The sequence below is a fragment of the Panthera onca genome, chromosome A2 (genome assembly GCF_046562875.1).
Source record: "Panthera onca isolate mPanOnc1 chromosome A2, mPanOnc1 haplotype 2, whole genome shotgun sequence".
NCBI lineage: Eukaryota > Metazoa > Chordata > Mammalia > Carnivora > Felidae > Panthera > Panthera onca.
In genome coordinates this window covers 166024680-166050624 of record NC_138340.1, presented here as the reverse complement: position 1 = coordinate 166050624, position 25945 = coordinate 166024680, and the positions used below count along the sequence as shown (strand labels likewise).

The 25945-nt window shown below is 51.8% G+C and overlaps 1 protein-coding gene across 4 annotated transcripts in view; it reads right to left on the bottom strand.

Moving 5' to 3' along the window:
* The window catches only part of DPP6 (dipeptidyl peptidase like 6), an 856594-nt gene that overhangs the window by 64324 nt on the left and 766325 nt on the right, over positions 1 to 25945 (bottom strand). For all 4 annotated transcript variants that reach the window (XM_078437168.2, XM_078437166.2, XM_078437169.2 and 1 more), the window contains exons 11-15: positions 10792 to 10915; positions 9160 to 9198; positions 4723 to 4830; positions 1840 to 1931; positions 995 to 1042 (exon numbers count right to left, since the gene is read on the bottom strand). In XM_078437168.2, the coding sequence (XP_078293294.2) occupies positions 995 to 1042; positions 1840 to 1931; positions 4723 to 4830; positions 9160 to 9198; positions 10792 to 10915 (411 nt within the window). The remainder of the gene's footprint in view (positions 1 to 994; positions 1043 to 1839; positions 1932 to 4722; positions 4831 to 9159; positions 9199 to 10791; positions 10916 to 25945) is intronic.

The following is a 25945-nucleotide window of genomic DNA, read 5'->3' as shown; positions in this document are numbered from 1 at the left end:
CTTCTAACGGTATTCATAAGGCGGAGGAAAAGGGAGGCGGTCTGCCTCGAACCCCTTCATTCTTGGGGTGACAGGACTGATCTAAGTAATGCTGGCAGGCACGCCCGGCTACAAGGAGCAGCGGGCCTGTGACCACGTGGGTTTGCCAGAGTTCTCTCCCCTCCAGAGGGACTCCCCCGTGCTGGCCTTCTGTGCCCTCAGCACATGCACCGATGGGTGGAAGGGGACACGCTGGTCCTCCTGAGAGGGATTCTCCAGCGTCCCCGCGGCAGGGAGGGGAGCCAGGCGTCGGCTCCATCCAGCCTGAGTCACCCCCTCGGGCCCTCGGGTCCCCACGGGGCGGCTGGTGTGCCTGCGGGCTGTGACCAGCACCCACCGACCTTCTAGTCTGGGAAACATGGAGGAGGTAAGAGGTTGTGCTATTTCCACATCTGGTGATACCAGTTCAGAACCCAAGGCTTTCCCCGGTGGGAACAGTGACTGGGGCAGGTGACAGGACCTGATGCCAGGGAGAACAGACCCTGGAAGAAGTCGCCTCTCCAGGGTTCAGACGGCACCCTTCCCCTGCCTCGTCTGGGGTTCCGGATCTGACCGCTGTCACAGCAAGACGGTGGCGACGCGGAGCCCGTAGAGGGCCTCCTCCCTGCCCGACACGGGCCACGCCCGACCCGACTTGCCTCCCATCAGCCCCCCCCCCCATGGGAATGAGCCCGCCACATCACATTTGCATAAAGTTGAGAAGAAAGAGGCCGGGTTATCAACACAAGTAAGTACGTCGGGGGTGGGGAGCAAACACCCCCGCGTTGGAGAAACGCAGAAAAATCAAGCTTCAAATTTGGTGGCCTCTGCATTTCTTGTTATTTGTCTCCTGACCTTACAGCTGCCTCTGTGGTGGTCCCCTGCGCAGCCCCCCCCCCCCCCGGGGGTACCGCGTCCCCGCACGAGTCACCAGGCCTTCTGAAGGCGGAGCCCCGCGTGCGGCCGGCCCACATACCTGTAGAGCTGTCGCCTCCGAGGCAGGTCCTCCGTGCTCAGGAAGTAGCTGCAAAGACCGGGGGGGGGGGAGACAACAGGGATTAGTGGTCCCAGGGTGGGCTCGCGTCCCCTGCAGGGCTCTGTCTGCAGACGCTCCCCGGGACTCTGCCCGTGCGTGGTGACGGGACCTGCTGTCCCGCTCAGGCCCAGCCCTGGGCGCGGGTGGGGAGAGTCGCACACCCAGGGGCCTCACCGGGGCTCCGCCGAGGGCCGAGGACGGTGTACAACTGGACTCAGGTGCGGGCATCCCTTTACAAGCCGTTGGCCTCCCGGAGGGCCGGGACCCGAGCACCCTTGACACCAGTCCAGACGTAAAGCCTGGGGCAGTGGTGTTCGTCTGCCACTGGAGCGCGGGCACCCGGGCCCTGGTCCCACCACCGGGGAGGACGAGCGGCATCCCGGGCCTGGCCTCCACCGTCGGAGCTGAATCCTGGCTCCCTGTCACCGTCTGGATAAGCCGCAGTCAACGACTCAACCGCTCTGTGTGTCGGCTTATTTACATTAGGAGCGGGGAAAGCAGTGACACCCACCCCCCCCCAACCCCGGACTGCTGAGCCGAAGGACAGAACGGTCACAACACGCCCCGCACAGGGCCTGGAGCTCACAAGGAGTACAGACCCGTCCTGCCACCGCCTGTCCCCCTGTGTCACCCCGCAGGGCCGGCCACTCAGCTTCCTCTGCTCAGTGTCTGGCAACTTTGGAGGTGGGGCCACTGGGAGACAGAACCCAGTGAGTGTCGTCTGACCAGAAGTAAGGGCCGCGTTTCGCCAGGGTCTTGCCGGCCCCGCGGCCTGCCCCACTTACATCTTGTTCCGCTTCTCGTCGTAGGACAGGATCTTGGTGACGTCCCAGTCTCCAGATGTGATGGACTGAATGTTGTCGTTGCTGCTGTTGGGCTGGAACACAGACAGGACATGGCGGAGCTGGTGAGCCCGAGTCCCTCCGTGGGGTCCCCCCCGCCAAGTCCTCTCCTCTGACCGGGGCTTGCATCCAGCCCATCCACAAAGCCTCGGCTGACACCCCCAGGTCCTAGCCCTCCCCCTCCTCCAGAGTCCACATCCGTGGTACTTGTCACCTGGTGCCATGATGGCCAGGGCCACCAACCATGACACATGGGTGTCACTAGAGGCAGCAATGGCCACTCTGCACATGCATGCTGCTGATGCTGTTTTGTAAAATTTGTGAATCTCATTAGTAGAGTCATTACTACAGGAAGACTGGGAGTGAGGAAAGAGGAATATGGGGGGGTATGAAACAGGACAAGGAAACAGATGGAGGGGAGGGAGGAGGAAAGGAAGGAGGGAGGGAGGGAGGAGGGAAGGAGGGAGGAAGAGATGAAAGAAGAAAAGAAGGAAGAGGGGAAGGAAGGGGAAGGAAGTCAGGAAGAGGGGGAGGAAGGGAGGGAGGGAAGGAAGGAAGGAGGGAAGGAAGAGGGGAAGGAAGGCAGGAAAAGAGCGGGGAAGACAGGAAGGAGAGAGGAAGGGAAGGAGGGAGGGAGGGAAGAGGTAAAGAAGGAGGAAGAGACGAAAGAAGAAAAGAAGGAAGAGGGGAAGGAAGGGGAAGGAAGGCAGCAAGAGAGGGGGAAGAAGGGAGGGAGGGAAGGAAGGAGGGAAGGAAGAGGGGAAGGAAGGCAGGAAAAGAGGGGGGAAGACAGGAAGGAGAGAGGAAGGGAAGGAGGGAGGGAGGAAGGTAGAGAAGGAAGGAGAGAGGGAAGGAGGGAGGGAGGAGACGCGTCTATCATTCTCTGCCATCATTTACAAGGACGGTTCGAATCCCTCTCTCTCCCCAAGTGCCTCCCAGAGTGGAATAATTCTGACAATAAACCGTAATGGAGGGAGGTGCGGCCATTGCGACAGGAACGACGTGATCTGGAACGCGGTGTGCTGGAGGGCAGGTGCTCAGGGAGGCAGGTGGGAATCGGATGGTGACTAAGGCAGAGCCCACGGGGGTCTCAGGGGAAGGGAGAGCCCGCGGGGAGCAGGGAAGCAGGGGTGCGGGGGATTCTGGATGACGGGGGTGGCCTGAGGGGCTCCTGGCCAGGGGGGTGCTCTCCTGGATGAAGGCGGGCCTGCTTCCTGCAGGGATGTTAACAGGGCACTCTGTGCATGAATTCAGGGACACGGCCACATGCAAACACATAAACGTTTTCAATCTTGGTTAATGTGATCCAAAATGTGGAAACAGGACTCTGGTGCCACAGTGACCAACGGAAAGTCGGCCAGAGAGCAGTCACCGTCAGTCATGCGGTCACTTGGGCTGGAGACTCAGGCCCCTACAGCCTTGCCTCCGGGAACCAGGCCCCCCACGGTCACTGCTGGGTCTCCGCTACTGTTCCCTGTGTCACACCTGCCCTTAAGTGGGGCGTCCTCAGCATGTTCTTTTGAAATTGTCTTTTGGCCCAAATCCTAAATAGGAGTCTTCCATTAGTAGCTACAGGATATTTTTGATAACTATTTAAAATCAAATTTTAATTCACCTATCCTGGGCCCCAAATAACTTAAGCTCTCTCAGAAATGGAATCCACGCTCGGAAGACGAGGGTCATGGTCACAGAAATGCCACGCCCTCTCTGCACCTTCTTCCTAAAGGCAGCACTCCCCGAACACTCAGTGCCCTGAGCTTCCTGGGGCGACAGGTCTGCAGCAAACAGCGTTCACCAAGATCTCTGCTTCCGGTTCTAAATCCGCGTACATTAAGCTCAGCGATGCCCTGCTCCTAAGCCACCAGACCCCAGAGTCAGGTGAGTGGCAGCAGGCGGGAGCAGAGTAATGGCATAGTGCCTACACCTGGCTCAAAGACAGCATGTCCTAGGACACCGCACTGTGAGGCACTAGACCCGTGTCCCTGGGAGACCCGTGTCCCTGGGAGAGAGGGTCGGGGACAGCACAACAGACGGGGAGGGAGGGTCGAGGGCACAGGATCGTCTACAAAGTAGTAGACCCAAGTCCCAGGGCTCATACCCAACACCGGGTCCCACAGCCCCCTATGCTACTGTCAGAAGTGTTATTTAACGTTTTTTTTTGTTTTTGTTTTTTTTTTATTTATTTTTGAGACAGAGAGAGACAGAGCATGAATGGGGGAGGGGCAGAGAGAGAGGGAGACACAAAATCGGAAGCAGGCTCCAGGCTCTGAGCCATCAGCCCAGAGCCCGACGCGGGGCTCGAACTCACGGACCGTGAGATCGTGACCTGAGCTGAAGTCGGATGCTTAACCGACTGAGCCACCCAGGCGCCCCCAGAAGTGTTATTTAAAAAAATTTTTTTTAATGTTTATTTTTGAGAGAGAAAGAGCATGAGTGGAGGAGGGGCAGAGAGAGAGGGAGACACAGAATCTGAAATGGGCTCCAGGCTCCGAGCTGTCAGCACAGAGCCGGATGCGAGGCTTGAACCCACGAATTGTGAGATCGTGACCTGAGCTGAAGTCGGACGTTTAACCGACTGAGTCACCCAGGGGCCCCGAAGTGTCATCGCATTTTCGAGCCATAACAGAAAGGGCACACGTGCGACCCAGCGTCTCAAGCCCTGGGCTTTGCGAGCGCCCCATTCTGCCCCACCTTGGGGAAACCACCTCCCAGTTCAAGAACCCGGGCTCACTCTGGGGACCTTGCAGATGATCAGGGCACACAGAGTGGTCCCCACTAGGGGCTGTCACCAGCACAGCGGGAAGTTTTAGAAACGGTCGGGATTACCTGGGACGACGAGACGGTGATGTGATAGAATTTCCCTTGTCCCCCCTGTGGGATGGCTCTGACGAAGAAGAACTTCCGGCCGTCCTTGGAGAACACCGGCTCCTCGTTCTACGGACAAAAGCAGAGTGTGAAAAGGCTTCGTTGTGTGTGGAAAAGGTCTACCACAGACGATACATCCTGAGAACCCCCTCCTCTGCCGTTTGTAATGGGGGGTGTGGTGGAAAGAATCAACAGGGCGTGGGGCCTCTCCTCTCCTTGGGAAGCACGAGTCAAAGCTTCTGTTTCCCGAGGAACAATGAGGAATTCAGCAGAGACTTCAGGAAGGCGCCGAGCGCGGAGCGGGCTTGTCGCAGGCCCCCAGGCGGGGCAGGACCTCAGCAAGGAGAGCGCCCGGGGCACCTGCCCCTCTCACCGCGGCTCCGTGAGAGCAGAGCCCAGGGCAGCACCTGTCCAGGCACACCCGCCTCCACCTTGAAGGACCGAACCCCGAACACTCACAAGTTTGTGCCTGAAAATGAATTCTACCACGTTCGGTCCCGTCTTTTGTTCTTTAATTTAGTAAAGCACACGGAATAGCCCGCCAGGGAGACAAATAAAAAGAGAACAGAACAGCAAACAAGGACACATTTTATTCATTCTAAGGTGCAGGTGCAGGAAACGTTCCTTCCAGGAACCTTGAACCAGAAGAGCGTGCCACACGGGCATTTGCCGGATGGCCCGTTTGCTGGGGTCTCTTGCCACTTCTCCTCGGAGAGGAATGGGCATTCCCAGCTCTCCCCCGGGGAAGGAATTCTCGGCTGGATTCAAAGCCGAGGCCTGAAGTGTGTTGCCCTATCCCTGCCCGGCCCCCTCCCCCCAGAGCTGAGCCGCCACGGTCCCGGGGTCGGGCCACCTCCCCGATGGGGGAAAAGGCATTTTGCTACAGCGGCATCTCAGCATCTCTGCGGCTGCGGCTTGGAAGTTTCCATCCGTGAACACCAATTAGTCGGCAACGATCTATATTTTCTGATTCAAGGAGCCGCACGCTCACGCGGCCGAGAACAAATGGTAAATAGGCCCCAGCTGGTGCCAGGAACGCACATTTCCCCGCAGTGAGCGAGGAGACGCCAGCGTGATGCGCCCGGAGAAATAAACTAACATGTGATTAAAATGACATTTAATCTTCATGAATATTTGCAATAAAATGAAACCTTTAATCTGCAAATATTTATTTTTCTATTTAGAGCTGGCAGCGTGGTATTTAGAAGCAGGGGCAATGGGAAAGTGAGTGGGGACTCTGGCTTTTTAAATGTACTTTTATTTGCCAAGCCCCAGGGCGGATACTGCAATATTGCCTCCGTTTTCTGGGGAAGTGTTTGCACTTTTGGCAGAGAAAAATACTCTGAATAAAGGTAATAAATAATTAATTCCAGCCAGATGCTTTGCTTTCATACTGAGGGGGCCCTCATCATTTCGATGTCACCTTTACATTCATCAGGGAGCACTGTGCACCTGCCCTCAGCCTGAGACCCGCTTTCTGGGGCAGTAAATGTATTCCTGGTAGGAGAGTGCAATGGTTTTCGAGGAGGAGACCCGGATGTCAGTGCTGACACTCAGGGCTTCTGGGGGAAGCTCTCCGGTCTCTCTCGGTAACAGGGAATCTGCCACACACGGTGCCCCCTCTCCCCACCTCCATGCCACTCTCAGAGGATCCGTGAAGAAGGAGCCCTTTCTACTGGTGAGAGAGTCTTTGTGAAATGTTGGTACCACATCTGCCAATTCTTTCCAGAGAGTGGTTCCGGGACACTCCCCTTGTCCAATCTCCCAGCCTGGAGTTTGAAATCACAAAACCAAGATTCTGGTAAAGGAAGAAAGACTGTCTGATGTCGGCCTACAGGATGCATCTTCAGCCAGAGGATGGGGTCCGGGGCTCTACACCGAATCCCTGTGGACCCACATCAGGACAGACGTTGGTTGCAAGGTCACGGGTGGTGGTGATGGAGTGAATGCATCAGGGGGGGAGCTGCCTATTCTTCTGGAATATTCCTAGGAGAACTGGGTGGTTCCTAACTTGCCCTCCAGGACCTTGTGATATCCTGAAGGGTGTGAAAAACAGGGTCCATGAATCCGTTTGTGAAAAATCTCTTTGAACGTCATGAGAAACTGGTGAAGCTAGACCTTCCTACTGGCCCTGGAGTGCTGTGTTCGTGATGCCTGAGGAGTGGTACCCAGAGAAAGCAGGGCCTCCCTACACTCCCCAGGCAGGGCCGCTCGCCGGCCCTGAGCGGGGAAAGCACCACCTTGGAACAGGTCCTCTATAGGACCTGCTGTCTTAAACTCAAGACGGCATGACACATTTCTCAGTGGCTGTTTAAAAAATGTTAGCGGTTTGCTCGGTAAATGCCTTCAAGTCTGCATTGTAAAAGTGTGATTCTCCACGTGGCTTTGAGTGCCGACTTGCTTTTGCGTGGAGAGAGCCGCTGTCCCAAGGCCATCCAGGCTGTCTGTCTGGAGCGTGGCTGGTGTTCTCAGGTGGGCCACGAGCTGCAAGGCTGATAAATACAGAAAAATCCCGGGGATGATGGCGTCTCCGCGATGAAGAGACCAGCAAAGCGGGCGGCCTCTTGGCCTCCAGACCTCGAGGACCCCCAGCCAGTGCTCCAGCCCTGCCCACAGCCAAACACCTGTCCGCGTCTTCTGAACATATCTTAGGGTTACTTCCATTTACCACACGTGGGATTCATGCCAGCCTCTCATCAACCTTCTTACCCCGCGAATCTTTGAGAGCTGCTGTTCTAGAGGATTCATTTCCATTTGGGTTTTTGTTGTTTGTTTTTTTAAAAACTGTACTGGGGTGAAATTCACATAAATTTGCTCCCCAGCGCCCTCCCCCGGCCCGGGGAGCCAGCAAACAGCCGTCCCTTTCTGTGAACTCATTTATTCAGGACATTTTGTGTTAATGGAATCACACAACGGGCGGCCTCTTTGTCTGGCTCTGGGCTCCCCGCAGAAGGTTCTTGCCGCACTGCTCAAGACAGCCAAAGGGCAGAAACAACCCAATGCCCGTCAACAGATACACAAGCCGCAGTCTGTCCGTACAGTGGAATGTCGTTCAGCCACAAGAAGGAAGGTCGTCCCCACACCCGCCGGACAAGGGCTTGGGAGAAGTCGCTGGTTCAGTTTTGAGATCCACTGAGCCTAGGCGCTGTCTGGTCTGATCCGTAAGGTACTGGCCGATCAGACAACCACACAGATGATGGCTTTTCTTCGCTTTCACGTCAAGCTCTCTGACGTTCTCTCTGCTACAAGAGGGGCACCAGCACGTGTGTTTGCTACCTGTGCTCCCGTCACTGATCCAAGGGGGCTTTCGGCAACTTCACAGCATGACCTCCCAGCTCACGTTTCGGGGTCCCCCAAGCACGCTCTCTTTCTTGGAGTTTTCTTAGCTTGGATGTGGCACCCACGCTTACACACAGGAAACAAGATCGGGCATTTGGGCGATTCCTCTTTCGGAAAAGACCGGCGAGGAGGAGTATTTCAAAGTGAGTGTGCTTGTGTGCCCGTGTATGAGGCTGCCGCCTTGGACGTAACCGATGGGAGGCTGGGACGGACAGCTGACTCCGCCGCTAGGGAAGTCCCGCCCGTGGGTCCGCGTCCAGCCACCGTTATTCTGTCCCCGGATTCTGTTGGCACTCGCTTCACCCCGATTCTCGAGACTCCAATCTGGTGTGATTTTCTCCACAAATGTTCAGACTGCTTTCATCCCAGCAGGCTGGATAGGAAGGAAGGAAGCCTCTAAAACTCTCACCTGTTCTTTGCCAGGGTGTGGAGTGAGACAAAACACCAGCCCTGAGAGCTTTGCTTTCTGCGGGACTTGAATGTTTTTTGGCTGCAGAAGTGGGAGTCCCTGTTGGCCTCTCCCAACCTCCTCAAACCTCAAGACCCCGGAGCCTGTTTAACATGCACTTCTTGCCCGAGTAAGGACGGGACGCCGGGGGTGGCTCCGAAGGCCAGGTTCCCGTGAAAGCTCATGCCGAACCCCAGCACGGTGCGCCTCCAACGGGACAGCCACAGAATCATGAGGAGAGATGTACGGCTACCAGCCTGTTTTAGAGAGTACGTTGAGGCAGCGTTTATGGACTCCTTGTAATTCGCCACAAGGACATCAATCTAGCTGAGAACTGAGTTCTCACCAAGCCCCGTACGTTCTCAAGAGCCGTGATTTTCAAACTGTCTTTCTTCCTTGGTTCTGTGACTCTCCAGTCATGTGTAAGGGCCACGGGGAGCAAGGAGGAGCCGGCCGAGCAGCCCCCACCACCCACCAGGGCCGGAAACCTCTGCGGGGCTACTGAGGGACTGAATGCTTGAGAAGCCATCGTGTTGTAAAAACTCGGCCGCCGTGGTGGCGCATCTGGTGGCGGGTGCAGACCAAAGACAAATCAAACGTGGGGTAGCTACCTGTCTGTGGAGCCAGGCTTCGCTTTCGTCCTCGTGTTTCTGAAACGAAATAAGAGCATTAGACAAAGGATGTTTTTGCATGTTTTGTGTCTGTGACCAACAGCGCAGAAACAATTTGATTCCCCTCCACGGTCGCCGCACAGGCACACAGAGCCGTGGCCTGCCCAGGGAGGAGGCATCCCGGTTGTGGCTCACCGCCAAACACTCGTGTCCCCGAACAAGAAAAATGTCGCCCTCCCCGGCAACGGGGACAAACCCATGGTGGGTGGGAATCCGGTGGAAGATGGCGTACTTCTGCCATTTGGTGGTCGGTCCACGCGTGGCCTGCTCGGGAGTGCTGCCTTGTCATGGGGCTTTGTGTGTGTGTGTGTGTGTGCGTGTGCGTGTGCAGGTGTGTGGACATTTCTCAAGTCACAGCCCTGAATAACAACCCCGGGAGCGAAAAGTACATCTCCCAGAACCGTGTGGAAAGACACATAATGGAAGACCAAACAGAACAAAAAACACCAGCATTCCAGCTATGCCGTGGGCCTGCTCCCGGTGCTGGTCCGGCCTCCGGACGCCCAGGGAGGGGTTCTCTAGCCCCAAGTCCTGTACGGTCGGCAGGAGGGAGTCTAATGATGGACTCGCACAGGTCGGGGCGGAGGTGAGAGCAGGTGTAGATCAGCAACCATTCCCGGCTTCCTGGCTCTGCGTCTACTCCTTCCCTCCCTCCTCCCCCTCGATATGCCTACGGGATCACCTGGAGTCTGCTCTCAGGTGACTCACGTGGGGACGTCCGTCTCGGTAACAGATCACTCTGCGCACCTGGAAATGGCGCCTGGTGCGGCGAGATGCTTCCGGGCCTCCCAGGCCACGGTGAACCTGCTCTACAAGCCCTCTCCCTCCCCAGCTGGGGAATAAAAACTTAGGGGCCAAAAGGAGTTTCCGGAAGACCTGCTGGGCAGTATTCGTGGAGTATAATTGACCTTTTCTCACCTAGCGCGAGGGGGTGTGCCTCTTCGGCCTCACGTGGAAGCGTGGAGGCCTTGCGCCCACGGGCTGGAGGGTGTGTCCTCAGCCGCCCCTCGGCTTGGATTTTCATTCTTTGTTCGCTTCCCTCTGATACTTTCCATGGTATCGTCCCTACGTTCACCTCCTCTAACTACACATTAAGTCAGCCCGAGCCCCTAGGAACACGGCTGGGCTCACCGGTGACCTTCAGGGACGGATGCCGGCCCCCCGGGGGCCGCCGGCCCCAGGTCCACCGAAAGCGGGCAAGGCAAGCCAGGTGGCAGGGCCGGCTCCACCCGTGTCCTAGGGGCTCAGGCTGCCCCTCCCCCTCTCTGGTATCAACTGGAAAATGAAGAGAAGGCTCGTCCCGAGCATGTGGTGGGCACAGATAAAGGGGGTTGACACATCACGGACTGTGGAGCTCATGCAGGTCTGAGGACGCGACCCCTGCGGTCGCGGAGGGCTCAGCCTTGACTTCTGCGGCAGTACACAATCCATCCACACGGTGGCACCAAAACAGAGGCCGGCAGGCGGGTTCCGGCCAGTCTGTGGACGGTGACCCAGACGCCCCGGAATGCCGCCTCCCTTCCGCCTCCCGTGCTTCCTGCCATCGGCCCCTGTCCCCTCCCTCCCCCGTACCTTTGTGCAGACCCCGGTGGTGGCGTCGCAGAGGGTGAGAAGGGACACGTTCTGCGCCCGGCTCAGCCAGTTCACCGCGACCTTGGTGCTGGTGGCCCACTTCACCATGGTGATGTAGTACTCCCTGCAAATAGGCAAACACACGGGGTTGGCAGCGTTGCGGGGGCCGTGGGAGCCAGGAGACGGGCGCAGCCCAGCCCTGGACGCCGGGGCCGAGGGCCGGGGCCTGTCGGGCTGGACTCGTCCCGGGAGGTCCTGAAATGGGGTTTCTCAAGAAGGTGCTCGGATCGCGAACTGTGGCGGGCACAGCCAAGGCACTGACGTGCCGAAGTAAGCCACACAGTGCGGTTCTTTCTCAGCTGCTCCCTCCAGGGTTGCGGATAAAGTGCGCGGCCCAACGACTCCCGGAGGGGGAAGCGTGTGGCTTCTGCTCCGCGGGTCTTACGCGTCAGGCTGCAGCTAGTGCTGACCTACTGGCTTGGGTTTCGAGCCACAGCCCAGGCCAACGCGCCACTGCAGCTCACGGGACGGAGAAGGAGGTCACACGAGCGGCTGACAGAGCGAGCACCAGGAAGCGCTTGGAGAGAGAGGCGCTCACGGCGCCCCACATGCTATAAAAACCCCGGGGCCACGCAGAGGAAGGCTCTGTGCGTCCCTTCCCTTTCCTGGGAAGGCGAAACACCCAGGGACGGTCGCCAGCTAATTAGGGAAATTGGTTCACGGCCCTGGGCATCAGGCAGATTTGGTTGGATACCCTAGATGTCACGCGCCTGCTTTTACCCAAACCTGAAAACGTCACACTGTTCTAGGTTACCCTGTACTTAGCACAAGGGGTGCTGGGGCTTTCAGCAATTAATTCACTCACCAATTCACCCAGAGTCCTTCAAAACTGGGAGTCGTAGGGGGAAACTATACATTTGAGAAAAAGAAGAAAACAAGTGCAAAGAGACTATCCCTAGGTGAGTTCCCAGAATGTTCTAGAGGCCAGCTAACCTTCGTTCTATCACCTACCCCATCTCTATCTATAATGAGATCTATTGTTAGGAATGATTACTTTGTGGCCTCACAAGGTCCTTTATCACTAAAGGCTCCAGCACATTCACGAGACAATTCCCAGCAAGCGCAAAAGGGACCTTAGTACCTCCGATGATTATTTTCAACAGAAAGGCTTAAAGAACCAGATGTCTTCATCTAAGCTTTGGTTTAACCAGGAGATTGAATTGCTGTGTCCCCTATTTCTCGAATCCACCTGTCAGTCAAAACTTTTAATAACTTAACCTAAGTCAAGAGCTGGCTCAGGCCGGTACCTTCCGCGTCGGGGAGGGGGAGGCCCGGGGACTGCCCATCAAAGTCTTGGCCAATCTCCTGGGGACTGGCTGGTGAGGATGTCATTCAGGCATAATCCAACTTTTATGATTTTCAACCTTCTCAATTTGCTGTGGTTTTGGAAATAGGGCTGTATCTGTTCCTACCACCTGCTCAGCAGGCCCACGGGCCTCGGGGACCTGGCTCTGTGTGTTTATAGGATCTGCCCGCTCCCCCGACGTGGTCAGGCTCCTGCTCTGAGGGGGAGCGTGGCCTTTTGGCAAGTCCTCTGTGGATGCCGGAGCCGACTTGCAATGCTAGGTTTGATCGTCTCCCCAGATGTTTGTAGGCATGAAAACATTTATTTAGCTTGGCCCTTAAAAACAACTCAGGGTCGGGGCACTGGGGTGGCTCAGTGGGTTAAGTGTTCAACTTCGGCTCAGGTCATGATCTCACGGTTCGTGGGTTTGAGCCTCATGCCGGGCTCTGTGCTGACAGCTCAGACCCTACAGCCTGCTTTGGATTCTGTGTCTCCCTCTCTCCCCCTCCTCCACTTGTGCTCTGTGTCTCTCTCTCTCTCTCAAAAATAAATAAACATTAAACAAATTAAAAAAAAATAACTCAGTGTCTGTGCTCAGCCCTTGCTCTCCATATAATACTTCTTATTTTTAAATTATAACATGAATGATCCTTTGGTCCCTGTTTGACAGAAGGTGGAGAGAGACTGCTAGCTTGAAGGGCCATGGGACGCATGTGGCAAACTCGTGTTTTCCTGGACTGTGGGGCCTTTTGGATGCAGACATTTGCATTGAGGGTGTGTGTGTGTGACATCACAGTGATGAGCAAACATACTTCATCTGGATGAAATCAAGGAAGAAAAAGTCAGATCTCCTGGAATGACTATTTTTTTTCCCCACGGCCTCCGTACTAATGAGGGAGGACCCCATTCTTGTTTCCGTTTGTTGGAGACATTCATGCGTCCTATTATGTGTCTTTCTAGGTTTTGTGATGTTCTTTTGCACCAACAATCTTCATACAGGCCAAGTCTGAAAGTCTTTCCCTTTAATTTCCCAGTTTGTAATATGAGACATGTCATAGAAAGGGAGAAATAACTGCACTGCAGATGAGGTCAGTTACACGTGGACCCGCTTTGCCTCGTTGTGTGGATCCTCACAGGGTCCCTGACCAATGAGCAGGTGCAGCGTCCCTCAGAGATGCCTGAGGGCTTTGCTCCCACACCTCACTGCACATGGAACTTGAATCCTCAGCTCCTCATTGGTGTGATAGGAATTTCAAACAAACTGAGGGCACCCTTTGAGATTGTATGGTGATGAAACGCAATGAGAAATATTTTTTTAGAACTCTTGAAACAATTATTAATGACGCTAGAAAGATGCCATAACATATCTTTCTAGAAGGAAGTGGTGCTCCTTCACGTTTTGGCAATTCCAGGATCTCCCATCGTGTTGCTGTCCATCAAACACTTGGGAGCCTTCCGCCCGAGTGTCCCTCAGAACCACACACAGCAGTCTCATTACTTGTACAGCCACATCTCGTCTCGAACCAACGTTTCCTAATCCCATGAATTGTATCCATGACTAGGCTTCATGCCAGATAAGCTCAGGGTATTTTAAAAAAATCAAGTCAAGTCGTAAAGATAAAGCATTGCTCAGGATGGGCAATTTAAAGGCTGGCAGCATCTGGCGAGGAGATACAGAGCCTCACAAAGAAGCAGTACTCTAGAAAGAATGACTATTTGCTTCGTGAGGTTCATAGCGACACCATATGTTAATGGAAAGGAAAACACAATGTTTGCCCATTTCTGAAACTTTCCCTAAGAAGAGACCCATAAGTAGAAAGGTTCTCCTGGTTCCTTATATATTTTCCATTTTCCTCTAACTTTAAAGCTGTTTGCCTGACCGTTATATGCAGGAGAAATGGGTAGATTCTGACTGTAGGGCTAGTGTCAAGGTCCAAGGTCATGGCTCTGTCAAGCTGCTGTTGGTTATGAGGGTTGGACCATATGGCACACACATAGGGCCTCATCAGTGTGGACGGCATGAGCCCATGGAGATTTCCAGCACACAGAGGCATCTGCTCGGCAAATGTGAGGAGGTCTTTACCAACTTTGTGTCAACGTGCCTGTAAAGACACAAAAAAGACGCAAAATCACAATACCGCCGGAGTGAGTGCTGAAAATCTCCGGCATCCGTAATCGACGGAGGTGTGTGAAACCACACAATGGCTTGTCCACCTTTGCTTCCCTCTATGAGACAGCAGTCGCCGAGCAGAAGGAGGACATAATCCTGCTCCCCAGTGTCCTATCCTTCCTCGGGAACACCACGCTCGTACCAGCCAGAAACGTGGGAAGTCAAACCTTTGCTACTTCGGTGTCGCCGACAATCATGACTTTTCATGGACACCTGTTGACTTAGATGTCAAAAAAAAAAAAAAAAATTCGAAAGAAGGCAGAAGAAAGAAGAAAACTCTCAACTCAGCCAGCAGAGAGAGGCACGATGGATTCAGTTTAGATTCTGTCTTCCGATTTCATCGGAGAAGGTTCAAGCAGCACCCAAAAGTTCAGAGTCAAAAATAACCCCCAGCCGCATCTGCTGCCAGATTGCGTGGGTGGATGTCTCCTTCCTGAGGCGGAGTCATCAAGCAACACTAAGGAAGGAAAGAGGGGATCACACGGAAAACGTGAAGGCAGAACGGAGCCCTAAAAATACAGGGTGAGATGGAGGGGAGGAGGTGAAAGACTGCAGGGAAACCAAACCTGAAAGTGAGAGAAATCCGACTAGGAGAAACTGAGCAAACCTGGGGAAGCTCTCCCAGAAGGCAGACGAAGGTGCCACAGAGGCGACAGGAAGGGGCGGGGACCGTCCCTTCTGAGGACATAAGAACTTCTCACAGGGAAACCAGAGTGCCGGGACCAGGATGATCTCCAAAACTCACAGAAGAGACATCTCCGTGGGTAAAACAGGATCTGAACACGCAGGTTAAAAGGATTTTCCACATGCCAGGGAGATTAGTAAAATGCCTAAATATGTTCTGATAGAATCTTTGAGTCCTAAGAAGAAAGGAATCTCACCACAATCTACTAATAAGGAAGTAAGTTTCGACAAAGGGTCAAAATTTAGGCTGATAGCAAATTTCTCTGCTGTTCTAGGGCTAAGGGGTATTTAAATTTCAGTGTGTTTTTAACGACCGATATCTTGTCCTTAAGTACACCCCATAGTGAATCAAAAATTAAAGACTCAAAATTAAAAGCTTAGCATGGGGGTGCCTGCCTGGCTCCAAGGGTGAGCATCTGACTCTTAGTTTTGGCTCAGGTCATGATCTCATGGTTCGTGAGATTGAGCCCGGTGTCGGGCTCTGTGCTAACAGCATGAAGCCTGCTTGGGATTCCCTCTCTCTCCCCCTCTCTCTCAAAATAAATAAACATGTTTTTTTTTTTTTTTAAGTTTAGCATGTAAGAAGATGATCCAGAAAATCAATCATCTGTAACTAGTCCCAAACAACTATCGATTTGATAACCAATTTGAAGTAACAATCAGAAATAATTATTATGTGACAAAACATGGTAAAACAAACAAACAAAAATATTGGGTGACTATTTCCTTAAATTACAAACATTTAGCGTATCTTTTAGAGAAGATTATAAGTTTTTTTTAATGTTTATTTATTTTTGAAAGACAGACAGAGACAGAGCACAAGCAGGGGAGAGGCAGAGAGATGGGGAGACACAGAATCTGAAGCAGGCTCCAGGCTCCGAGCTGTCAGCACAGAGCCTGATGTGGGGCTTGAACTCGCCAACCATGAGATCATGACCTGGGCCAAAGTTGGACACTAAACTGACTGAGCTCTCCAGGCGCCTGTTTCAGAGAAGATTATGAACAAAAGTTAAGACACATCATACATGATGAAACAGAGAAACATTAAAGGGAAAGGAATATAAACTATGTTTCCAGAAGAGGAAACTAAATGTGGTAAAAAAAACTTTTCAAAATGATAATCCACTTGGGAAGGCTGGAATTGATTCCACGTAAGCTTCCTGAGGGCAGAGACCACATCTGCCTTGTTCCTTCCTGTATCGTCAGCCCCTGCAAGGTGCATCACACGTGCTGAATGTTGAATGTTTTTTAAAGGAATAAATTCAATTCCAACAGAAAGACCAATAGGTTTGTTTTTTTTTGTTTTGTTTTTTTTTTTGTTTTTTTTTTTTTGCAGAGAGATCATCTAGTAAAAGAATTCTAAAGTTCACATGGAAGAAGAAATGGAAAAAAATAGCCAAGATGGTTTTGAAAAGGAAGTTTCTCAAGAAGATTTTACACCAAGACTTGTTAATGGGAGACCAGAGCTACAGGTCTTTCCTTGATGGAACAGTCACACTGGTGATCGGACCACAGAAAATCTGGCCTTAAATCACGATGGTTTATATAAGAACAAAATAGTTTATGTAGTAATTTATTTATTTGATTTTTAAAGTTTATTCATTTAGACAGTGAGAGTGAGTGTGTGTGTGTGTGTGTGTGTGTGAGAGAGAGAGAGAGAGAGAGAGAGAGAGAAAGAGAGAGACAGAGAGAAAGAGAATCCCAAGCAGGCTCCACACTGTCAGCACAGAGCCCCAGGCAGGGCTCGAACCCACGAACGGTGAGATCATGACCTGAGCTGAAGTCAAGAGTCCGACGCTTAACCGACTGAACCACCAGGTGCCCCAGTGTATATAATAATGTAATATTTAATGAAAATGTCATCAGGAACGAAGGTGGCATGTGATCCAGAGAACAGTGGCTCCAACTCGGGACAGCAGTGGAGGTCCCAGGACGTGGTAGAGAATAGTCAGCCCACACTGGGGTGGGCAGCGGGGGTTCTTGCGAGGACAGGTTTAGGGAACAGGGAAATACAGCAGAATACCTAATGCAGTTTAGGAGGACAGGAATGAGAGTAAGAAAAAAATCAAACGGTTCACGTTAAAACCAAAGTAATTTAAAACTCCAGGAAAAAACGCTGAACAAAAAGACACACAGTCCCATCACACCTCTGGCATGAAAGACAATTACTTATGATAAAGTCAGTGCTATTTATTGATTTTAACTTCTTAGAATCAACGTACAGAGTAGTAGTAAGATTTAGTTATGGTCACGGGACAGAATGCAAATGCCACCAATCTCAGTGACAGAAACGCTAACAAAATGATGACAGAGTTTCTAGGGGAGAGACAGGGACAGAGAGGGACCTGGAGGAAAGGACAGGACCCATATCTTCATCTTTCAAACTGGGAGGTGCGAATTCTTGTTTATAGTTAACACAATACAGAAGAAACTGGTAAGAATATTATTTAAGTTTCTAAAGGTAACCAACAGGGGCGCCTGGGTGGCTCAGTCAGTTCAGCATCCGACTTTGGCTCAGGTCATGATCTCACAGCTCGTGGGTTCAAGCCCTGTGTCGGGCTCTGTGCTGACAGCTCAGAGCCTGGAGCCTGCTTCGGATTCTGTGTTGTCCTCCCTCTGCCCCTCCCCCACGCATGCACGCTCTCTCAAAAATGAATAAACATTAAAAAAAATAAAATAAAATAAAGGTAACCAACAGAGGAAATTAAAATGCACATAAATGAGAAGATGGGAGGGCATGGGGTGGGGTATGCACATTTCTTGTGTATCCTAAGAAATAACGCATAAATAAAAACAAATAATAAAAGTGATTAATATAAATTAATAAAAAACAAGTAAATAAAAAATGAAATATACAAGCATATTATTTAACGGCGCAAGGGTTATTGTTGGGGAAAACCATACAAGGAGTTAAAGTCATCTCCATCTAGGGCTGGGTGAGTGGGGAGGGACTGTTGTTCCCTGTAACCCCTTCTGCATGGTTTTACTTCTAAGCATTAGTATTGAGCATTTTGATTAAAAGGAAATGGAAAGTTACAACTAAATAAAAATTAAGAAAAGATAACCGCACGGAGTTGGCGACAAACACTGAGTGACCTGGACGAGGCTGGGTCTGTCGACGAGTAACCGTGGGGATGTAGGGAGAGGCGCCTGCCCTCGGGAAGCACGTGGGCACGGCTCCTCTGGGTGCTTCTGGCCACACTGATGTGCAAGAATGAGTGTTTTTTTAAGCTCCCGAAGCAATGAATCGACATTACAAGAAAAGCGGGCAAGAGGGGGCCTGTCAAGGACAGAACACTTCGAGTGTGTGGACTGCGTGAGGCAGAAACCGTGTCTGCAGAATCCAGAAAGCGTTTCTCTCTTTGTCCAGCGAGGCCAGTGCGGCCGGAGCAGGGAGCTGTCCAGCTCGCGACTCAAACCGGCCCGGCCCGGTGGGGGCAGACACGTTGAGACAGGAGAGGGCTTCACGGCGTTCAAGATCTCAGCCGAATTATTCCCCAAACAGAACAGTTTTAATTAGAACATACATAAACAAACTGAATACATATTTTGTCCCCTGTCCTTCTCAAAAAAAAAAAAAGGACCAAACATCCTGGAGGAAGTTTTCCTTCTTTTGAAACCATACTCAAGAGCTATTGCTCTGATGTGCTGAGTTCTCTTGGGGGCTTTGCTAGGAGAAGCTTCTGTGATTTCTGAATTTTATAGAACAGGGGCCTTTATGAGGCTGTCCACAGGCAGGTGACCCCACAGCTGTGTTTGGGGCCAGCCTGGGGGCCTGGCCGACTTGTGTCCCCGATGTGTCCCCCCTCAAGACCTCTTTTCCCAGGAGAATGGCGCGTCCACTGTGTTTTTGCTGTGCTCCCTCTGCAGAGGTGCTGAGGGCCCTAGGCTGTGTGCTGTTTACACCGGACAGAGATTTCCGCATTAGGGCTGTGTAGCTCACAGACAATGCACAACAGTAGGAACCCCCACGCCCGTCTTCCCCAGATGAGAAGTCCCAGACTGCCTGCTTCTGCTCACAGTTTATGGGCACCACTGGCCCAACTACAGATGCTGAAAACAGGGGTGGGAAGGGACTCCCCCAGAATCCTCCACGAGGCCACCGTCACCCCTCCCTCCTTGAACCTGTGGTCTGTGCCATCTGATCTCAATTGCTGTGTATTACCAATTCTTCTTGACAACTAGCCGGGCCCGGAGCTCCTTGTGGCACTGCAAAGGGCAGGCCTCATATTAGTTGTGATCCAGTACCAAGGCTCGGGTACCTACAGAAGAAACCAGTAAAATCCTCACGACTTGAGTCACACTGCCTCACGAGAGGAGAGAGGAGGCACTGACCGAGGAGAATCCAGAAGGACATTATAATGGGAAAGAAAGTCAACGTCAGTGAAGCAACAGTAATGCGACTTGACTTTGTGTGATGGGATAGCCGTAGGTTACGCAGGCCTGCGTGCCCAGAGAACTCTGAGCCCCCTTGGCCTTGGCCTCTCCACGGGGCCTGTTTGTGTCGGTGCAGGCAATGAATCCGGGTTGCACATCAACATCACCCCATTCCCGCAAATCTCTAGCCAAAGGTGCCTTCAACTCCGTTCCGTTGCGCCTGGAAGGAAGCACAGACAGAGACGGGGAGCCTGTCTCCAGGGTCCCGTGCGCACCGGCTCAGAGTTGCAGAGCACGCCCCCTGCAGCCACCACACTCCCGGGAGGCTGGCCCGCCCAGAGACAGCAGCGGACAGCAATGGCGACACGGGGCTTCTGTGGCAGAAGCAGCCAATGCCTCCGCCGCAGGGGGCAAAGGCAGTAGCAGAAACAGTCTCCGCACCCACGCTTGATTATCCAAGTTAGCGGTCCTCAAAGTGTGATCCCCAGACCAGCAGCACTGGGAAGGCTGGGAATACAAATTCTCAGGCCTCGACCCAGACCCACTGAGTCCAAAACACTGTGGGCGGGGCTGAGCAGTCTATGGCTGAACGAGGCCCCCAGATAATTCCAGTGGTGTTTGAGTTTGAGAACCACGATCTAAGTGAGCCACGTGACATGCTGGTGAGCAGGAGACCACAGAGAACACCTCCGAGAGCCACTGAATGACAGATCTCCATCTCCACATCTGCCTTTACTAAACGTTCTCTGGGTGAATAAACGTATTGGCAGGCAGATAAGGTGTTTTGGAATAAAGAGAAGTTGGTTGCAGTAAAAAGAGGGGAGAAAACAGGGTTTAAAGCACAATGATGTAAGCAGACGAGACAGAGAAGGGCTTTGAAAGACACAAGGATTGATCCAGTGCCGAGATGAAGAGAGATACTGAAACATTCTGATAATCACAGAAAGCAGATGATCGTACTTTGAGAATCTTAGACACTGCGTTTTTTAAAAACTTATTTTGAGAGAGAGAGAGAAAGAAAGCACAGGCAGAGAGAGAGGGAGAGAGAAAGAATCCCCAGTAGGTTCTGCATCGTCACTGCAGAGCCTGATGCAAGGTTCAAGCCCACAAACCGCGAGATCATGACCTGAGCTGAAATCAAGAGTCAGACGCTTAGCCGACTGAGCCACCCAGGTGCCCCAGAAATTGCATTTTAAAAAGAACATGACACAAAAACATTAATAGGAAGTAAAGGTTCCTAGAAGAAATGCTACCAGTTTTCTCGTTATTCTAAAGTACTTTATCTGCCAACGAATAACATTTGTTCATTCCAAGAGCATTTGGTTAGGGTTTAGCATTGTGCAGACACGGTCCCAGGTGCTGGCAATACAGAGAGCCAAACCCTCGTCGTAGGGGGGCTCGGTTTGTGGGGAGACAGACAACCCCTCATTTCAGTGAGGGGTAAGGACTGCCCTACTGTAAGGAGGTCATGGGTCTGCCCGGGGGATGGGGGTGGAGGGCGTGGTGAAAAGCACAAGTTCGCTGAGAAGACACGGCCAGCTTCCCAAAAATCTGCAGCCAAAGGTGCCTTCAGATCAAAATACACGGACTCTTCCTGGTGAGAAGTATATGAATTTTTTATTAGTCCATTTGTTTGCCATAAAATATTAACAGGGCACTGTCTCTCTCCCAGGGATTAATGTGCTGTGTCACTTTGTGGTGTTCCAAATTCTGGCAAAGGTTCTCACAGTTGTGGGCAACAAAGGGCAAGGGAACAGAAAGTCTGTTTGTCTCGCGAAATAAAGAGCCTGCAATTAACTCTGGCATTTTCTCAGCGATGTTCATTCCATGAATAAAGGCGGAGAAGAAAAAATATTTTGGGAGAAATTTTTAAAAAGTGATGTTTTTAAATAGAAGACATTGTTGAGCAAACGGAAACACCAGATACCAAATGCTGCCTGTGATGAAGGGTCTGGCTCCGTATCTGAGCGGGTCCTCAGAGGAGTCACACGGTTGTATAAAAATATCTGCAGGCAAATTGCATTTTGCAGAATATGAAAGCGATGTGGCTCCAAGACAGATTACTATTTGATGTAGATTTCCACGATTTCACTTTCAATGGGGGAACCTTTCCCTTCCATCTTAGGGGCTGGTTATAATGTAGGATCACTGTCAGGATAAGGGAGAAGGAGGTGAGAGAGGTGCCAGCTTAGGGACCGTGGAGTCCTTGTTCAATAGTCGATATGCTTTGAACGTGAAGGGATTTATAGAATAGGAGATGTAGAGGCAAGTGATGGAGGTGGTGGGGGTGAAGGTTACGGTGACGGCGGTGACAGTGGTGATGGTGACGGGGGTGAGACAATGGTGGTACAGCAGTATAGCTGTTGACGGGGCTGGGGCTGAGGTCACCAGTAACGAGGACCTTGTTATTGTGTGATGTTTGCATTGCTCCGATGACCTCTGTCTTCCCCCTAATTCTTAGTCAAGGTTTATATTGGATTCACTATACCAATCTCCCAACGAGTCCCTATTTTATAGAGATGGAGCAGAAAGAAGGCTCCGTTTCCTAGCTGGTTGGCATGGGCTTATCATGGGTAGTCATGTGTGGAAGAGGCACCTGGTGGCAGAGGAGGCCCTGAGAATGTAAGCCCCGAGGGTTTGCAGAAATCTAGACCACGTGCACAGTTAGAAGCAGAGAGCTGCATGTACACACAGAAATATGCTAGGTCTTTACATACTGCTGAGTGAAAAAGAGGGGAAACGGTCTACACACACACACACACACACACACACACACACACACACACAGAAGTTTATTATGTATCTGTATCGATGTACATCACAATGTCACTTGTGTAAACAGCAACACACGTTTTACTAACATCAATGAAGAGAAGGGGGACTCAAATACGTTTAAATAGGTGCCTATGTAGTAATGTCTCTGACACTGGCCATAGCAGCATCTTCATAGACAGTTCTCCGGAGGCAAGGGAAACAAAAGCAAAAATAAACTACTGGGACTACATCCAAATGAAAACCTTCCGCACAGCAAAGGAACAGACCAAGAAAACTCAATGACAGCCTATGGAATGGGAGAAGATATTTGCAAATGACATAGACAATAAAGGGTTAGTATCCAAAATATATAAAGAACTGATATTACTCAACAACCAAGAAACAAATGATCCCACTAAAAAATGGGCAGAAGACAGGAGCAGACACTTCTCCAAAGAAGACACCCAGGTGGCCAGCAGACACATGAAAAGATGCTCAACGTCACTCATCATCAGGGGAATACAAATCAAAACCACACTGAGATACCACCTCACACCTGTCAGAGTGGCTAAAATCAACAACACAAGGAACAACAGGTGTTGGTGAGCATGTGGTGAAAAAGAAACCCTCGTGCACTGTTGGTGGGATTGCAAACTGGTGCAGTCACTCTGGAAAACACTATGGAGCTTCCTCAAAAAGTTAAAAATAGAACTACCCTAGGATCCAGTAATTGCACAACTGGGCATTTGCCCAAAGAATATAAAAACACTAATTCAAAGGGGTACATACACCTCTATGTTTACTGCAGCGTTGTTTGCAATAGCCAAAGTATGGAAAGAGCCCAAAGGTCCACCGACTGATGAGTGGATAAAGAAGATGTGGTATAGATATACAGTGGACGGTCATCCAGCCAAAAAAAGCATGAAATCTTGCCATTTGCAATGATATGGGTGAGCTACAGTATCAATGCTAAGTGAAATAAGTCAGAGAAAGGCAAATACCACAGGAGTTCACACTCACAGGTGGAATTTAAGAAGCAAAACAAATGAGCAAAGGGGAAAAGAGAGACAGAGAAAGAGACAAACCAAGAAACAGCCTCTTAACTATAGAGACCTGGTGGTCACCAGAGGGGAGGTGGGCAGGGTTATGAGTGAAATAGGTCATGGGCATTAAGAGGACACTTCTACTGGGGCGCCTGGGTGGCTGAGTCAGTTAAGCGTCCGCCTCTCGGCTTTGGCTCAGGTCATGATCTCTTGGTTCGTGAGGCTGAGCCCCGCATCCAGCCCTGCACTGGCAGAGCAGAACCTGCTTGGGATTCTCTCTGTCCCCCTCTCTCTCTGCCCCTCCCCCATGCGTGCTTTCTCTCTCTCGCTCTCTCAAAATAAATAAATAAACTTAAGAAAAAAAGAGTAACTGATACTGATGAACACCGCGTAATGTACAGAAGTGCTGAATCACCACACTGCACACCCGAAACTGACATAACACTGCATGTTAACTATAGTGGAATTAAGTTAAAAACAATTTAAAGAAAAATGCATTGAACCTAGTAGTCGATTTCAGCAAACAAAAAGCCAGAAACTGACCAAGAAACATAGGTGTCTATGCGGCGAGGAGAGCCCGGAGTAGGGACTCCCTGAAAAGAACAATGAAATAAAGAGAGTGAGGCCTCGCACAGACCAGCGGTGGGATTCCATGAGCTAAGCCCATCTAAGTCCTTGGAACTGGAGGTCAAAGATGAATGAACGAACGAGCTCAAGTAGAAGAAAACGCAAGGAAAGCAAGACGCCTTTGAGCCTTTTGCGAACCCGCGTCCCCGCCCACGTGCGTCAGGGACCCACTGGGCTCCTTCTCACGGTGCAATTGTGTGACAGCCCGCGGCCGTCTGGCAATCAGGAAGAGCGCACAGGCCTCCGGCTGTGCCACGGCCGAATGGATATTCGGAGGAGAATAAAAACACGTATCGGCACAGTGCAACAAGGCTTCGAAAAGGTCCTGCGGGTCTCTGCTGCGTCTTAGCTCAACACCCAGCCCCGCAGCCCTGGGAAGGCCCCAGGAAACCAGCACGACACAGCCGCGTTTGTTGGATCAGAGCAGCTGGGTTTCGGTCGGGGGGCAGGGGGGGAATGGTAAAAACCACGGGCAGGCGGTGCGTAATGATTTCCATCTAGGTCTCCACCCACAGGACACAGCTCAGCTTGTCAAGGCGCCGCTGCCCTTCCCTTAGCCCTGCCTCCGCGGGGTCATGGTCCCTAATTACCTTTGACGTAAACGTCTTAAAAGACGGCCTCAAATTTGGCCCAGGGAGTCCTGCGGCCGAGGGCCGCGTTGTGGGCTGCTGTCCCTCCCACCTCGCGTGTCGTGGCTCCCACCACACTTCATTTTGGCCGTGGACCACGAGCTGTCCCGCTTTCTGGACTGTGGGTGACACGATGGGAGAGGCCATCCGGGTGCCTAACACAGCGTGCGGCACAAAACCAGGGTCAGTAAGTGTTGGCCAGCTGGAAGGATCCGGAAGCCCAGACTCAATCTTCCCTGTATCTGAGAACTGTTGGAGGGGAGGTCAGGCTGGTTAGCAGGCAAACAACAGGAGGAATCTGGAAATGGGTGGTGTAAACGACAGACAGCTGACAGATGAAGTGTCGTTTCTTCCTCCTGGTGGCTCCTTGACCAGCCTGCTGAAAGTGACCAGTGGACCTTCCAGAATGTTCCATACCTCTCTGGAGGCTGTTCAGGGAGGTGAGGCTGTCCAGCCCGCCTGGCTTGAGGCCCAGCACCCCCTTCCACACTCTGTGTGGATTCAGACACCTTCCTTAAACTCTGCATTTCTCAGTCTTCACATCTGGGGAACGGGGGCACTAGGAGCTACTTCAGACGTGTACAGCTTGCAAAAGCCTTTAGGGCCGTCCTGGACCCAGCCACTGTCCTGTACGTGCTGTAAGCCCACATCCTTGTTCCCGGGGAGACGGGCAGAAGGAAAAGCAAGAGTGAAAACCCACCAGCAAATCCAGAAGTCCGGTTTGGAAGGAGCAAAGAATATATGTAGCCCTGAGGTCACAGCTTTACAGTTCAAACCACAACACATGACTGATGATGCTTCAGGGCTCCCCACTCTATGCTGGGACCCCTGTGCTCCCTTACTTCTCTTAAAGACTAGATCCTGGAATATCCCAAATCCTGCCCACAACTCCGACCCCTCCACCTCCCGACCCTTCTCCCTGGAAAGGATTTCTCCATCCTTTGGCAAAACTCTTAAAAGAATCGACGTCAGGGCGCCTGGGTGGCTCAGTCGATTGAGCAACCGAATCTTGATTTCGGCTCAGGTCATGATCTCATGGTTCGTGGGTTCAAGGCCCACACTGGGTTCTGCACTGACAGCTCAGAGCCTGCTTGGGATTCTCTCTCTCTGCTTCTCTCTCTGCCCCTCCTTCCGCTTGCACTCTCTCTCTCAAAATAAATAAACTTAAAAAAAAAAAGAATGCCTACTCTGTGGCACTTAATTTTTATAATAGGATATATTTCTTTGTTGTCTCTCCCCACCTAGGTCCTTGGAGGATGTGGGTCTCCTTCCTTCCTCCCTAAAACCCTCCACATGGTAGGTTTCTTACTTTTACCTTTCCTAGACTAGTTGAAGAAAGCCAGAACATGTTGCCTCAAGATATGCCTTTTTGACATACAAATTATTTTGAGCTGAAGGCAATGAAGAAGGAGCAAGCCCAGAAAAAAGGCAGGAGACACGTTCTCCTTGGGCTGGAGACAGACTCTTAGCGCAGAGATGCACCAGCGGAATCTGCAAATAGACCTTCCTCTGGGAGTTGCCTCCC